General features: G+C 47.9%; 1 protein-coding gene across 1 annotated transcript; it reads right to left on the reverse strand.

The window, feature by feature from the left end:
• Window positions 1–364: 364 nt before the first annotated feature.
• STK35 (serine/threonine kinase 35) lies at window positions 365–15,552 on the reverse strand (the record flags this gene model as incomplete). The annotated part of the gene is made up of 3 exons (XM_079718685.1): window positions 15,008–15,552; window positions 13,816–14,416; window positions 365–1,077 (listed from the first exon to the last, which is right to left on the reverse strand). Exons 1-3 carry the CDS (start codon window positions 15,311–15,313, stop codon window positions 365–367), a joined length of 1,620 nt encoding a protein of 539 aa, XP_079574811.1. The 5' UTR covers window positions 15,314–15,552.
• Between the last annotated feature and the right edge of the window lie 317 nt (window positions 15,553–15,869).

Below are 15,869 nucleotides of genomic sequence, written 5' to 3' on the forward strand. Positions count from 1 at the left end.
TATATTCTGAAAAAAATGTCTGTACTTCTTTTGAACATTTTCTACAGTAAGCATTTATTAATTGATGAGAAAGTGTTTCTAAAAAACTTAAAGAGACTCAGCTCAAATGCAATGTCTACTCAAAACTTCCCTAGACTTTCTCATTTGTACTCAAATAATCCCACATCTCCTCATTGAGACTTGGGAGGAATCTTTGGTAACCAGCACTCAGTTCTCTTCAACCCTGCATTTTGCCCCCAACTCCACACCCCCCGCCTCCCTGGGCTCAGATGCAAGAATCTAGTAGTCCAGGAAGTGTGCATGCAGAACAAAAAGAAGTACACTCACCTAGTTTAAAAACACCCAAGATGTTTTGCCCTGAATTTTAAGCAGCACATGTGACCTGGTCCATTCTGGTTTCAAGTTCAAAGGCATCAGGCCGGTCCTGTGGGTTAGCAGCTAACATATCTTTCAAGAGCTGCTTGATCCCCTCAGACATGGAAGTCCTGCGTTTCTGGGGGATGTGCAACTCCATCTTTGGGTTTTCTAGCAGCGCCTCACCAACAGGGACGATCTCAGTCCCCTGTTTGATATAGGTCCCCAGGAGCTCCTTCTTGGTCTCAGAGTCAATGAAAGTGATTCTTTCTATCATTGCCCAGATGATAATGCCCAGGGCAAAGATGTCAGCCTTGGCTGTGTAGTGTCCCTCCCAGACTTCAGGGGCCATGTAGAAGTCTGAGCCGCAGGCTGAGGACAGCCAGTATTTATTCACATTCACATTTTTGTTGTCTTGATTGCCCTCTTTACCTCGGGGAGCCAGCCCAGCACAGACCTTGCTTAGTCCAAAGTCTGCCACCTTGAGGATGGGGGTGCCAGACCGCTCTGTGATGAGGATGTTGTCTGGCTTTAGGTCCCTGTGCACGATGTGGTTTTTGTGCAGGAAGGCAATGGCGCTCGTGAGCTGTAGCATGAAGCTCTTGTTGGTGGCTGGGTCCGGCCTCCGGGACAGGACATACTGATTCAGGTCTCCACCTTCACAGAACTCCATGACAAACCAGAGATAGCAGGGCTCCTCAGCATAACCCAGGATCCTTTCTCCTAAATCAAGGGAAGACCAGAAAGAGCCCAAGTGAGATGGACACAGTCACACCACTTGTAGACTAAAGGGATGTAGCATATTAGAGTAGGAGTGACAGTGATGACAATCGCTCCAATCCAAGAGGACCAGCACAACTGGCACGGAGCCAACTCTGCACAACAAGGCCCATCTCTACTCATACAGGGTGAGTCACGTGATAACAAGATAAGGGAACCCTGGTTTACTGATGATTAGCCAGGAGGCAACTTAGTTCACCTTTCCCAGTTTCCACTACTGCTTCTTCGCCAGTAAATGGCCATGTGTAACACAGAGTGCTAACACTGGCACCTGACGTTCAATTTAATATTTACTACCACCCTAGGAGGTAGGAAGAAATAGCCCCACCTAATAAAATGAAGAACCCGAGGCTCACACAGACTTAGACTTAATAGACTCAAATCCATGACTGCAGCGCCACTGTGTTTCATTATACTGTCTCCAAATAGGCAGCACCATACCACCCACATCTCCCAGGGCTGCTGCTGAGATGAGGGAAAATATGTGAGAAGACTGTCAAATGTCTGTTACTCCGTGCTAAGCCAAAGACCTTCCCTCCCTTCCTTCCTGCCTTGTGCAGGGATTCTTGTCGATGCAACTAGAATGGCACTACAAGTTTATTTCAGACACACTCCAACTCAGTGTTTTCTGGTAGCCCACCACATGCCTAGCACAAGTTAGGTACGTGACAGGCCCATCTCTATGAAGTTTAGTTTGAAGAAGATAACGGATGTTTAAAACAGCAAGCATCATTAGCTGTGCATCTGCATCAAGGTCAAGTTTTACGAACAGTGAAGAGTGGGTAGGAGTCAGCAGATCTGAAGAAGTCCGAAGGGGCAGGACTTGAGCGACCCCTAAGAGACAGGCAGTAAATCAGCAGGGAGAAGCCAGAGGAAACTCTAGGCTGAGATGGGATGGATAACGAGGCACAGGAACAAATGGACCAGAGAGGTGTAAATAGGAAAGTCTGAAGTGGATGTAAGAGGTAATCAAGTTATGTGGAAACCTGAAACTCCAGCTCTGCCTTCCTCAGAAAGTCTTTCCTTTTGAACCACAGAAACTCCAGGAAAGCTGCTGACTGGCATCTCCAAACAAATCCCAATACACTTTATAAAGCAATTAACGGTACATTGAACCCTTAGCGTGAAGTTATTTGGTGACTGCAAGAGCCCCAAAAGCTTGAGCCTAAGTAGGCAGGTGTCATCTTGCTGATGAGGAGGCTGGGTCAGCCCCGGGTGGTCACATGGATCATTTGTGACTGAGCCAGACCCTGAGGAAAAGTCCTCTGATCCCCCGTACAGTGTCTCCATTCTACCAAAAGTGAAGGCTGCAACCCCTCACACAGCCTCTGCCACAGGGTTTCTTTCACTAGTCATTTACTTTATTACAAAGAGAATGGGTGATCCAGATGAGATGTTGCTAAGTCCCAAAATTACCAAGGAACATAGCCTACAAAAAGCCAGTGGTTTGGGAGTTCTAGGTTGATCCAAGAAGATGACTAGATGGACAAGGCAAAAGCTTTAGGTTTTTGACCACGATCTGACAGACCACATTTCCCCTGTAATTATATAATTTGTTTATACTGCTCACAGTCAGAAGTCATACAGGTAGAACTAGTTTAGGGCAGATGGGTTTTTTTGTTTTTTTTTTTAAATCAGTTGTTTCCCATCTCATAATCCTCTTTCTAGGTCATCTGCTCCAGTAGGCTGAGGTTCTACCTAAAAAGACTGCAGGGACTTCCCTGGTGGCACAGTGGTTAAGAATCCGCCTGCCAATTCAGGGGACACGGGTTCAAGCCCTGGTCCGGGAAGATCCCACATGCTGCAGAGCAACTAAGACCGTGAGCCACAACTACTGAAACCCGCGTGCCTAGAGCCCATGCTCCGCAGCAAGAGAAGCTACCGCCATAAGAAGCCCGTGCACTGCAACGAAGAGTAACCCCCGTTCACTGCAACTAGAGAAAGCCCGCACGCAGCAACAAAGACGCAACGCAGCCAAAAATAATTTTAAAATAAATAAATAAATAAAAAGACTGCAAAATGAAGTGGTGATCTGAGCCCTGATCAATCAACCTAGACTCCCGAGTCAAGACCCATAAAAAGGAGAGCAAGAAATGTTTGGGGGTGGCAGAGCCAGAAAGGAAACTATTAAAAAGGCATCAAATTCCTTCTGCAAAGGCCACATCGGAAGACAGTGAAACTTCTGGTGGGGAAATAAAGGGTGGGGAATCATGATTATTTTATACGCAAAGTTGGTAACTATGGCAATTGAAATAAAAAGACAACAACTCTGTAAAACAGACTACGTATAAGTCCAGGTTATGAGAATCCAGGGAAAGAAAAAAAATAAAAGGTAAAAAAGTGCCCTCAGTCAGTGAGTGAGTGGGTAGATGAGACCCAGGATCGAGGGACTTGCTCTGGGGAATGAGCTAAGGTCAGGAGGTGCCAAAGAAGGGGGCTGTTTGTAGAGATGACAGAACTGGACAGGAAGCAGACAAAGCATCAGTGAGCATGACGGAATGGGAAGTGGGGGCCGTAGCTGCTTGTCCCAGAGACGAAAAGCACTTTGCACAGGGAAGGACCTTGGGCTTATTTCATGAGAAGCTGCAGTATGTGTTTTCACGAAGGAATCCCAACTGTCCACAAAAAACATAAGAGGCATGTAAGAATTCCAGTCCTTTCCTTCAGGCAGATTGTCTACCTGGGCCTCTCAGCTACCTCTCATCACAGCAAGATGGAGGAAGGGAATGCGGCACTCAACGCACTGGGTGCATTTCTGTTGAGAAGCAAGTAGTAGAGAAGCACACAGTAACAGAAGAGTAATAGAAGACCAGAAGACAGGAGTCTAGGTTGAGACCCCAATTCTGCCCCCAGTTTACTGGGTGGTTTCGAGACTGAGTATGACGGGAAGATAGCTAGAACCTGGGGCAAGTCCCCGAACCTCTCAGACTCAGTCTTCTCATCCATCAAATGAGAATGACACTTACACCACATATTCCTGAGTTAAGTCACAGTCGGCAGAGTATAAGGTACTTTGGGGGAATCACATCCTTTACCATCTCCTACACCATCATTCCCACCGGACCCCAGCCAAGTCCTAGCAAGTCACGGATTTCAATACTCTCAGTGCTGGAGGCCAGAGAATACAGCTCTCACACGTTAGGCAAAAGATGAAACTGAGATCAGAAAATGAATGGATGATTATATCACATTTCTCAGGCTGTAATAGCTAAAATCCATATTCTAGACAGAGCAGTCCACTTTTATTTGAGGTGACCTCTCTACGTAAAAGGTGACCCCTCTCCCTAAATCTGTGCAGGTGCATCTGAATGTGTACCTTAGGACCCAGCTTGAAAGCTAACCTACTCGACATGTGCCTGATTTCCCAGGTAACTTTTCTCTTCTGAACAGCCAAAGCCCAAGTCTCATTATTTACCAGGGTGACTGTGCACTGGGGAAGGGAAAACGGTCAAACTTCCAGGGATTATTGAACACTGGTTCTAAGCTGACACAAATTCCTGGAGACTCAAAACGTCACCATGGTCCAGTCAGGGTAGGGGGGCCGATAGAGGTCAGGTGACCAGTGGAGTTTCAGCTCAGGTCTGTTTCACAGTGACCCCAGTGGGTCACTGAAGCCACCCTGTGGTTACTTCCCCAGTTTGGGGATGTAAAACTGGAACAAACACACGCAGACACTAGTAGAATCCTCGCATGAAATTCAGTTTTTTGAACTGATAGAAACAAACAAAATTTACTTAAGTTGTATAATTCCCTTGTTTGGTATAAATCTGACAGTTCTGCAAGACTAAAAAGGGCTGAAAATTTGGCTGCCCAGAGCTGTAGAAAAGAGAGTGTTATTTGAAGGTGATAAGGATTTGTGGCAAATTAACCTTTGAGAGGCCACTGGGTTCCAGGAACTATTTATCACAGCTGTGAGTGGTCAGTAAGGTGCGATCCTGCACAGCCACATTCCTCCACCAGAACGTGCTACCTCCCAGGTTACAGGGGGCAAAGAAATGCACTTTGATTAGAGGCAGGCCTACCTTCAGGGGCGTTTTATTACCTTTCCCAAGTCCAGTGGCCAGAAGACCACAAAATAAACTCTGTATTTACAAAACATATCCTATGCCACAGTTCACAGGGAAACAATTAAAAAAAAAAATCAAGCAGGGGACTTCCCTGGTGGTCCAGTGGCTAAGACTTGGTGCTCCCAATGCAGGAGCGATCCCTGGGTTCAATCCCTGGTCAGGGAACTAGGTCCCACATGCTGTAACTAAAAGATCCCACACTCGGCAATCAAGATCCCGAGTGCTGCAACTGAGTCCCGGCCCTGCCAAATAAATAAATTAAAAAAAAATAAAGTTAAAAAAAAAATCAAGCAGGTGCCTCGCATCTCATTACTCATGGGCATAAGCAGTGGCTGAAGTCTCCCAACAAAATGGGCTGTATTCAGAAACTTGAGGTCAGGAGGCTCAGCATGAGGGTAAGTCAGTATGAGCTGTGGAAAGGCAGGCACTTCCTGGAAAGGGATACAAAATATCCAGAATTTTATAAGCCTATTTCCAAGCATCCTCCAGAAATTCGACTTTTTTTTAAATATTGAAATATAGTTGATTTACAATGTTGTGCCGGTCTCTGCTGTACAGCAAAGTGACTCAGTTATACATGTACCTATTCTTTTCCATTATGGTTTGCCACAGGAGAGTGAACATAGCTCCCTGTGCTGTACAGCAGAACCTTGTTGTTTATCCCTCCCCCATATAATGGCTGGCATCTGCTATGCTCCAGTATACGTACACAGTTATGCTAGAGCACACACTGCTTGGCAGACCCCAGACATGTGATGAGCAAAAGCCTCTGCCCTTATGAAGGCTTCCAGCCATTAGAAGCAGAATGACTGCAGCTATGAGAGTAAGGAAGAGGAGGCAGCTCTGCCTGAGGGGTAGGGAAAGGTGGTTAGGACGAGAGAAGGGCAGGCTGAGAGTAAGCGGCTCATGCACTGTGTTTCCCGGGGTGAAGAGAGTGAGCACACGGCACAGGGGGGTGTAAGCGTGCAGCGAGGGACCCACGTAACCTGGGGTAATCACAGAAGAGATGTGGTAGGAGATGGGGAGAAATGAGGCTGGAGGTGAAGCTGGAGTCAGCTCATAAGAAATGGTATCTGGCAGACTACAAGAATGTGAACTCTAAGAAATGGGAAGTGACTAAAAGTTCTTGAAGTATTTTAGAAAGATAAGCTGCTTATTGAAACTAAGAAGTCTCCAATGTTAAGTTAGACGTACCATTTAGGTAAGACATCCAAGCTGTAGACAACACTCTGGTTTGCCACTGACTGAGTTCTGATTTCAGAGATGTTAACATGTGGAAGAACACGTCTTGAGAATCGACAAAACAGGTTCCCTCTGGAGGCAAGAGGAGTTAGAAATGGAAGACAGACTAGAGGCCAAGAGACGCATCAGGAGGTCCTGAAAGCTGAAGAAGTGAGGGCTGGCCAGGGAGGAGGCGGGAAGGGGATGGGAGAAAGGTCTTGGAGGTTTAGAATCAACAGAACTGAGCAACTCATCACTTCACATGTGATGGAAGGAAGAAGCCAATCCTCTCTTCTTACTCCCAACTTGCATCTATGTACATGACCCTTTCACAAGTGAGGAAACTGAGGCTCAAAAGATTAAATAACTTGCCTTTGGTCTCACTACAGTCTCACAGAGGCAGACCCCAGAGTCTCCACAGCCTGGATTCCTAACCCTGATGCTTTACTGCTGCCTCTCGCTGCCTGCAGCAGAAGTTAACACCTGGATGCTCCATTTCCCACTGTGACAGTTCCTTGTTAAGTACTCTTATGGACGCCCCCAAGGAGTTCAATGTTCCTTAAGTCTCCAGTATTGATAGGCCAACCACATAACACGCTGATTCACTTTTCATAGAGGATTAATTATGATTTTGATAAGCATGCTGAGATAAACAATTCAGCAATATTTATCACAAGTCTTCAAAATGCTCAACGTGGCATAAAAATCCCACTCCAGGAATTTATTCTAAAAGAAGAGCACCAAAAAGGCACAACAGAAACAAAAACCTACCACTACCAGCAACAAAAGGGCACACCAAGCGCTAAAAACACACAGAACCGGTATTCCACACAGCATAGTACAAGTAAGGAGTTAGAACAACTGTCCACGAGTAATTAATGGTTAATAATGGCATTGCCACTTAGTTGAATGCTTAAAGGGCCATGTTTTACTTCAACAAAATTTACTTAAAAAGCCAAAAGAGAAGATCACATAACACATCATAAGCATGTTTAATGTGAAGTGAGACATAAGATATAAAATTTTTAAGTTATGTTTAAGAAAATATTATAAAGGAATCCAGAAATGAGGTTTGAATTTGTTATGACCATAGCTATCCCTGCTTCTGATTAAATAAAAATTTTAATATACAACTTTTAACTAAAGAAGTGGTTCAGAAGATCAGTCCTGAGATGCTGAAGATGAGGGCCATTTACCACATTGTCCCAAAATGAGCACACAGACCAAGCCCTCCTCCCAGCCTCAATGACCTTGAGCTGTGTCACTATAAAGAGGCTGGGACCAGTGTCAACACCACAGGGTGTGTTCAATTCAAAGTACTTCATTAATCAAATGTCTTTGTGCACTACAGAACACACCCACTCAGGGTGTCTGCCCGGGCAAGATACAGTGTCCTGTAGAGGCCAAGAGGCCGGTTAGGAACTCTCAGGCCCAGTGGGAAAGGAGAAGGAGGCAGCCAGGCCTGGGGTCAAAACCACCCACTCCCACACTTTCATGGCTAATGTGACCCTGGGCAAACTGCTAAAAAAAGACCCCATGAATATTTCATTTTCCATAAATTGGGAAGAGACACTTACCTCAATGGGCTGTTGGGAGGCTTAATTGTGACATACGAAGCCTCTTGCAAGATGCCTGGACACCAGAGCAGACAACTACTGGGTACTAATCATGTTAAAAATTGCAAAGAACATCTGGATATAAACCTAGAGCCTGACCTTTCACCACTGTGCGAATGGACAAGTTACTTGACTTAATGGATCTTGATTTTCTTGTGTGTAAAACCAGGTTACAAAAAACTCCAACCTAAAGTGGAGAGGATTAAATGAGAGGATGAGCCATAAAAAGCTAAGGTTAGCTATTAGGACTTGGAACATTGCAAGGCTCTTGTTAAAAATGCAGATTCCACTGGCCAGGCAGACCGGGGAGTAGGGAGGTCCTGGTTGTTTCTCTCTCCACGTGCAGTGGTCCTTGCCACATGCCTAGCCTTACTGCGTGCCAGGCTCACTTCTGATTTACCCTTTTACAACTCATCCTTCCCTCCTCTAAACTTAGTCCACATTCCTGCCAGCTGTCCCCCCGAAAGCACCTCTCACAGGCTACAGTGAAGTATCATCGGTTGTGCTGTGCCCACCTCCTCCCTTAGACTGAGCACCACAGTGGAACGAGACCATGTCTCTGGGCTCCCGCAATGCACCTCACACACATTGAGTAGGTGATCAATAACTGGGTGAAATGAATCAAGATGAGAACTGTTAGCTGGAGAGGCTTAAAACAGAGAAATATCAGAGAACATTCTAGTATAGGGCATGCAGAATGTTTAGATTAAGACAACTAGGTAAGCATCCAGAATTCGTGAGTCACTGAGGAGGGCCCGTGGCTAAATACCACCAAAAGCCAAGTTCGAGCTGAAAATAAACGGATGTTCTATTGGGAAGCTAAGCTCTCTTTGAGAGTTTACTTACACTGTAAAAAGCCCTACCCAATACAATGCCAATTAATCAAAGCTCTCAAGTAAGGGTTGCTTCTATCTCCTGGGGCTGGTATCTAAAACTCCCAAGGCACACAAGAAGGAAAGCAGTCTGTCAGTAGCAAGAGAAAAGGAAAGTCTGTGTGGCTGTCCCAAGACAATCACGAGCAGAACAGAAAGGACGCAGAGAGAGGGTCCCTGGCAGCTGAGACATAGGGGAGGCACCAGTAGAAATCAGCAGTGCCACAAGTACTGGTTAACACATAATTGAAAATAGATAGTAGCCATTAGCTTCTGAGTAAAATATGATTACACCCATTTAACAAGAAAAACAGGAGAGCCCAGAACTTAAGCCACCTGTCCCAAGAGTGCAGCACAGCTGTGAAGGAAAGCTGACTCAATCCAGAATGCCGGGGCTTGGAGCCTGGCTTGGTTCTGCTCAGCTGCAGAACATCGGGCAATGTCACTAACCTCAGTGCCTCAAGTTGTCTCACCCGTATAATAGGGATAATTATAGTACTGACTTCAAAAGGTGGTCATGAAGACTGAAACAGTTAAGAGGTATAAAGCCTTTAGAACAGCTCTTGGCACACAGCAATCAGTGAGTTTTAGCTTTTACTAACAGGGTGAAACTGGGACTAAGACCTTCCGACTCCCAGTCAATACCAATGTTCTACTGTATCCCATTCATTTCCAGGGCCCCTAAATGCTGCCTTTATATCTATGTCAGGGTAGCCGAAGACTACCATTCAGCTCCCTGCTTCTACCCAGGGATCTCTAAACTCTGAGACCCCAAAGCTGCAGTAGAGAATTCAGAGGTGCTTTCCAGCGGCCTGGGAGGGGGGCACCCAGCTCTGAGCCCAAGATTTCCCTGGGTTCTCAATGGGCTGAGAGGAGTTTGCAGTCCGACAACCCATCCACTAAGACACTGGCTCCCCCTCAGCTTCCTGAGGTCTACCTCCTTCCTTGCTTCCCCAGGCCTCTATGCTCCCAGAGGGAACCTCTACTCTTTTCTGGGACACCCACCACTCATGACCTTGAACGACTGTCACGGCCAAGCCTTCTGCATGCCTCGTGGAGGAAACTCTGCATAGCTTCTTCTAGTGCAGTGTATGGCTCAGAGTCACACATCCGCGTGCAGACAAGACTGCCTCCCAAGGGCCAAGATTCCCACCCAGGTGAAAGCCCCTCCAGGTATCTTGAGTACAGCAAACATCAAATAATTGGTCAGGCAGAACACTTCACGTTTTACCAAGTTGGGATAAGCTAGCTTCCTGGCTTTTCCAAACTTCTAATTATTCAGTTTTATGAGCCTTGACAGTTTGTTGTGGATTTTTTTTTTTCTTTATTTGCTGCTATTTGTATAAGGATCAGTGTGCACTTTGTAGAGAGCATCAGAATTTCTGAGTTTGACAATGAGCTCAGGCATGCCTGATGTCTAAGTGGCAGTAATCTTGAATTCAGTTTTAGGTGCAATCAGGACAGGGTCCTTTGGCAATGGAAACGAGGGGATAAAAGCAAACTGTTAACCCTTTTTTAATGAAAAGTTCTTAAAAGTTAAACAAAGCCACCAACCCATCGACCAAATAATTTACAGGACTGTTAATCTGGTTTAAAAGAGCCTGGGAGACTGGTTTGAATACTACCACTAACTCATCTGGGGCAAGTCCTGTCTCTTTTCTGGGCTTCAATTTCCTTCCCTGTGAAACAGAAGGCCAGATCAGACATCTAAGATGGCTCACTACCGACTGTCTGAAACTTCTGTTCTCTATTTAATGCTCTGGGTAGGACTTTTTGGTCTATGTTCAGAGAGAAAGGAAGGACATAAGACACAGAAGTCTATCTAAGTGGAGAACATGAACAACTGCATCAAGAAGTCCCCTTACCCCTTTTTTGATATTGGTTTTTTCATACATAATTTTTTAAAACTACAGAAATGCCTTCTGGTGGAGTTGATACTTGGAGAGGGGTGAGGGGAAAGGAGACGGACAGCCGTTCTCTATTTGGCCAAACTGTGAAATAAACAGCAGTCTCTTCTCTACCTATTCATGTGTTCCTAGGCCCCCTTCTTTCAAAGCCCACCTTCTCTGCTAACTTCTGGCTGACTCCTGATTCTCATTCTTGTTAATTTGTACAACACAGAACAAGGGCATTAATGAGCCAACTTGCCTTTTCCTCCATGACCTTGATTAGCATTTGAGTCTTCTACAGGTCCTCAAACTTCAAATTAAGTTCCTTTGGGACAAAGTTTTTTTTTCCTCTGCAAATACCACCATAGGGACCTCAGTAAAAGTTTGTGGATTTGGTTCACTGAGATTTTAAGGCAGATTAACACTTTTCAGTCTATTCAAAATTATTCTAAATTGCAGGAGACGGGGCAAGAGGTGACCGCATCTGTTTACAGACAGAGCTGAACCAGATCATTTGCAAATGAGAAGGAATCTGCCCTGGGGGCATATCAGGACCGCTAAATTTTGGAAGCTGAAGTCAGGAAAACTTAACCTGGAGTAATTTGGGTATTTGTTCTCCACTTTAATACTGATAGCAAAAAGCTTAACAACTATTAACTGCTTGTTAAATTTACACTTGACACGTAAATCTGAACATCAGTTCATAAGCAACATGCATTAAATCTGAACATCAGTTTATAAGCAACATGCATTGTCTTTACTGCTCTCTCCCTAAGCCCAGAATATTAACTGACCCATAGTAGGGGCTCATATATTTAAGACTCCAAATAACTAAAAGGGACATATTAAGTATGTGGCCTAAAGCAAAATATTTCGTTTCTTTTAGGCCTCAGTTTTAGTTCACAAAGGGAGGAAGAAAATACCAGTGTTTCTGTCAACTTGGCGCTGCCTACAGTACAGGAAACAGAGTGTGTTCCATCGTCAAGTTTGGGAAACTTGAACAGGAACATTGTGAATTTTGAAGGGGATGACAGTGGAAGAAGATTCAAAACGTACCCTGAACTTACTGAAGCAGCAAATTTCTCCTCATCTGGAGCACTTGTTGACATTCCCGGGCTGCAAAGCAACCCTATGACAGAGGAACCCTCGCCCTATGAGTAAAGGAATGCTCCCTACAGGTTTGAAACAACTTGTCCCATGCAGTCAGCTGAGACAAACTATGACTAAAAGTGAGTCTAACCCCAAAGCCTGTGTTATGCTGCCACTGTTTACTGCGGAGTTTTGACAAATTCTACAAGTGAGGAAAGTTTGAACAGTATATGTAGGGACACAAAGCAAAGACTTCCAACCCAGGCTGAAGTTTCAAAACTGGCATCAGTGAGCTGAGGATAGAAGGGGATCCTTTGGAAAAGCAAACTCCTACATCCCAAGGCAGTCATGAAAGCTGGAAGTCCAGACCATTCATTAACCAGAGAAGACAGTCTGAGAGTGAAGTGAAGAGCCTGTAGAATACAGGTAAGCTGAAAGAATCTCCTGGAAAGTCTTTTCAAAACAAATACATTTACCATGGAGAGAGGGTGGGCTTTTCAGGATGGATGGGGCAGGGATGGGCATAAAAAGTAGAAGCCTATTTTGAAAAAGGACCCCGGGTAATATTGAGCATGTCCTCAATCTGCTGTCAAACAACTGACCTGAAACAGGACAAGGAGTTCTCTTGGGATGGGCCTGGAGGATCTTAAAGTCAGGCAAAAGCTCCAAACAAAATGCCCTATCCAACCCCACCCCAAATCCTACCTGCTTTTACTAAAGTCAGATCTAGTTCATCCTTGGGGGAAGGAGGAAACCATTACACCTTTTAAAAGGATTGAGACCTTGAATCAAGACAGATCTGAGTTCAGATCTGAGTTAAGCTATGAAAAATTGTAAACAAACCAGGAGCACAACCACACCTCCCTTACAAGCTGATTAACCTTCATCAACTTAGGTTCGTTCGCCTCTAAACCTTAGTTTCTCCACTTATAGAAAGAGAAGAGGATTTACTTTTCAAGTTATACCTCAAGTCACTCTGTAAGAGATCTAGGGCAGAGCTGGGTCTCAGATTAGCAACCTCTCCCCTGAGGAAGTCTCCTCAGGCCTTCCTAGCCCACTGGCTCTCTTCTATGAACAGACCCTTGGCTACTTGTAGTTTGAACAAGGCACGTGAGCACTCAGGATGCACACACTCCCTAACTGCAGTTAAAACCCCAAAACCAGGACCAGGCCTCCCAGGACTGCAAAATCCCCTTGCTTCACTGAGCCCCATCGTCCCTATAAATAAAACCACTTGGAAGCCAGCCTCAGGGGGTGGCTGTAAAAGGGAGGAAAAAGCTGTTAGATGTGTTGTGTGACAGCTCTAGACCCACCTGTGGAGTTATTATTCTGCAGTCCCCTAGAGGACCTAGGCTGAAAACCGCCGGTTTACTTGACTGCCCTGGGATGAAGGGCTGGGGTGGGGGTGGGGGTCTCAGAGGAAAAGGAAGACCAGGAAACAAGAGTTAGCAGGGTGGAGCCGGAGGGTGTCAGGATTTTTGGAACCAGACAGGGAGCGGGTGTGGGTGGGTCCAGCAAAGTTTTTTTCTTTTTGTTTGCTTTGGGAGGGAAAGAGAAGAGGCCCTAGAGTGTGAGGGGCCTCCGCAGTTCTTCCACCTACTCTGAACTCAACGCCCTCCACTCCCAAGTCCGACCTTAAAAGTGCTAGACGTTTCATAATAATGGCTCACACTTATGGAGCACTTCCTACGACAATGGTTAGCACTTAATGAGCCCTTGTTATTAAAATACCAGCTAACGTTAGTGTTGGGGACTGATCATGGATCCGGAGAGGAGAGGGCGGCCCGAATGTCTGCCCCGGAAAGGAGGGTGTGTCGGGTCCAGGGCAACAGAACCGGGACCAGGGTCTAGGGGTCAGTTAGGGCCGAGCCCAGCAGATTCGTGGGTCCAGGCCATGCGTGGCCAGGGCGGTCCTCGGCATTCTTACCTTTGAGCGATGTTTCCACCAGCCGCAGGTAAAGCTGCGAGCTCTTGTTGCCGTGGCTCATGCGCTGGGCTAGCCCGTTGCGCTGCAGGACGCACTCCTCAAACTGCACGACGTTTTGGTGGCGCCGCTTGAGGCTGGTCAGGGCCCAGAATTCGGCCAGCGCCAGCTCCACGTTCTCGGGGGCGTCGCAGCGGATCTTCTTGACCGCCACCCGGGCCCCGCTGCGCCCGGCCACTGCCTCGTACACCACGCCGTAGCTGCCGCGCCCGATCTCCGCCAAAAGGCTGTAGCGCGGCCGCGCCGACCCGCCGCCGCCCTCTGGCCGCCGCCGCGCCAGGTAGGCCTCGCCCGGGGCCTCGGCCGCCACCGGATCCATGGCCTGGGCCACCGCCGCCGGCCTCAGCTTCGCGCTGAGCGCCCGCGGCACTGGGCTTCGCCTTTTCCGCTCGGGGCTTTGTGTACCTCTGCGGGCGCCGTCCTCCTCCCCCGTTTCCATGGCTGCGGGCGGCGGGGGGAGCAGCAACGGCGCTGCCCGGGACCCCCCTGTCTCATCCCTCCGTCCGGCCCCGGGACGCGGAGGAGCGGGACCCTGGATTGGGACCTGCGGGCGAAAGAATCGGTTAAACGACCAGGCCGAGGCCGGGAGGCAAGCAGCGTAGGCCTCAGGGCGTCCCACCTCCTCCTCCGGCCGCCACGGCCCCTTTAAGACGGAAGGCACGGCTGCTGACTGAACGGGGGAGGGGAGGGGAAAGCGGGAAAGACGAAACCACGGGGCACTGGCTCAGAGGGGGAGCCGGAAAGAAAAGCAGAAACTCCCCGCCTTTTCAGTTAATTTATTGTGTAGCAATACGAGAAACAAGGACTCGCAGCTTTCGTGACTTATGAAAATCGCCCTTAAGAAGAAATTCGGACTGTGGAATTTTTTTTTTCCCGCTTGGCTCCCTCTGGGATGCCCCTCCCCGCGTCCCGCCCTGTGTTCTCCCGGGTGTAAACAGTCCATTGAATTAAGCCGGAGCGGAGCCCAGCGGACCGACCCAAGTCCCGCCGGGCTGCGGGTGTAAGGGTTGGCTTGAAAGTTCGGAGTCCCTGAGCGCGCCCAACCGGGGGCCCAACTGCCCTCCCCAGACGCCCGAGGCGGCGGGCGTAGTTCTAGCTTGGGTGCTAGCTTTCACTCCGCGGACCGCGCCCTTACCTGGCCGGCGCCCTTCCACTTCCGGGCAGCGCGTTTCCCCCCTAAGGCCCCCAGCTGGGGATGGTCCGCTCCGGGCCAGGGCTGCTTCGGGTACCTAGCCGCACGAGAGACCGTGGTCCGGGTCGGGCGTGCGACTGAGCCTGCTGCTGCACGGGGGACGGCACCGGTGCTCTCGGGGGACAACTGGGCGTCAGGGCTTCCGAGGCTCTCCACGTGTTCGCGCCAGCTGAGCCCTTTACGTAACCTTTTTATATAAGCCGCACGTCCCGCCCGCACTTGGGCCAGCGGGGGCTCCTGGTGGCCCATCCCCCGGGAGGCCAGCCGAGTACGGCGCCTCCGGGGTCCTGCCAAGGTCGGCAGACCAGCAACTACCGGGCTCACCCACGCGGGGCCGGGGCCCAATCACAGGCGAGAACACCCAACCAACAAAAAACAGGCGCCAAATTCCCGCGAGCGGGCTGCGGCCTCCGGTCTCCGCAGCCGCCTGCGCACCGCAACTTCCTCTCTTCCTCGCCTGCGCTGCGTGAAGAGGAGCTGCACTCCGTAGGCCCTAATAAATACTGATTGGTTGATTGGATTGGTCTGTTTAATTGATTCATAGGTCTTGCCTGGGAACCGCCCGCACTGGGATGGAATCCACGCCCCGTCTCCTATTAAGCCCCTTGATCCTGGGCAAAACATTACCCCACTTGGAGCCTCAGTTTCCCCTTCTGAAAAACGGGTAGACTTGGCCTTGCCTCCCAGGGTTGGTAGCCCAAAATAAAAAATATATATGTTATATAAGATATTAATATATAAATAAATATTAATATATAAATATTTAGATTTTGATATAAATCTAAAGTGGCTCATTGGGTGCAGG

The sequence above is a fragment of the Hyperoodon ampullatus genome, assembly GCF_949752795.1.
Source record: "Hyperoodon ampullatus genome assembly, chromosome: 14".
NCBI classification, from domain to species: domain Eukaryota; kingdom Metazoa; phylum Chordata; class Mammalia; order Artiodactyla; family Ziphiidae; genus Hyperoodon; species Hyperoodon ampullatus.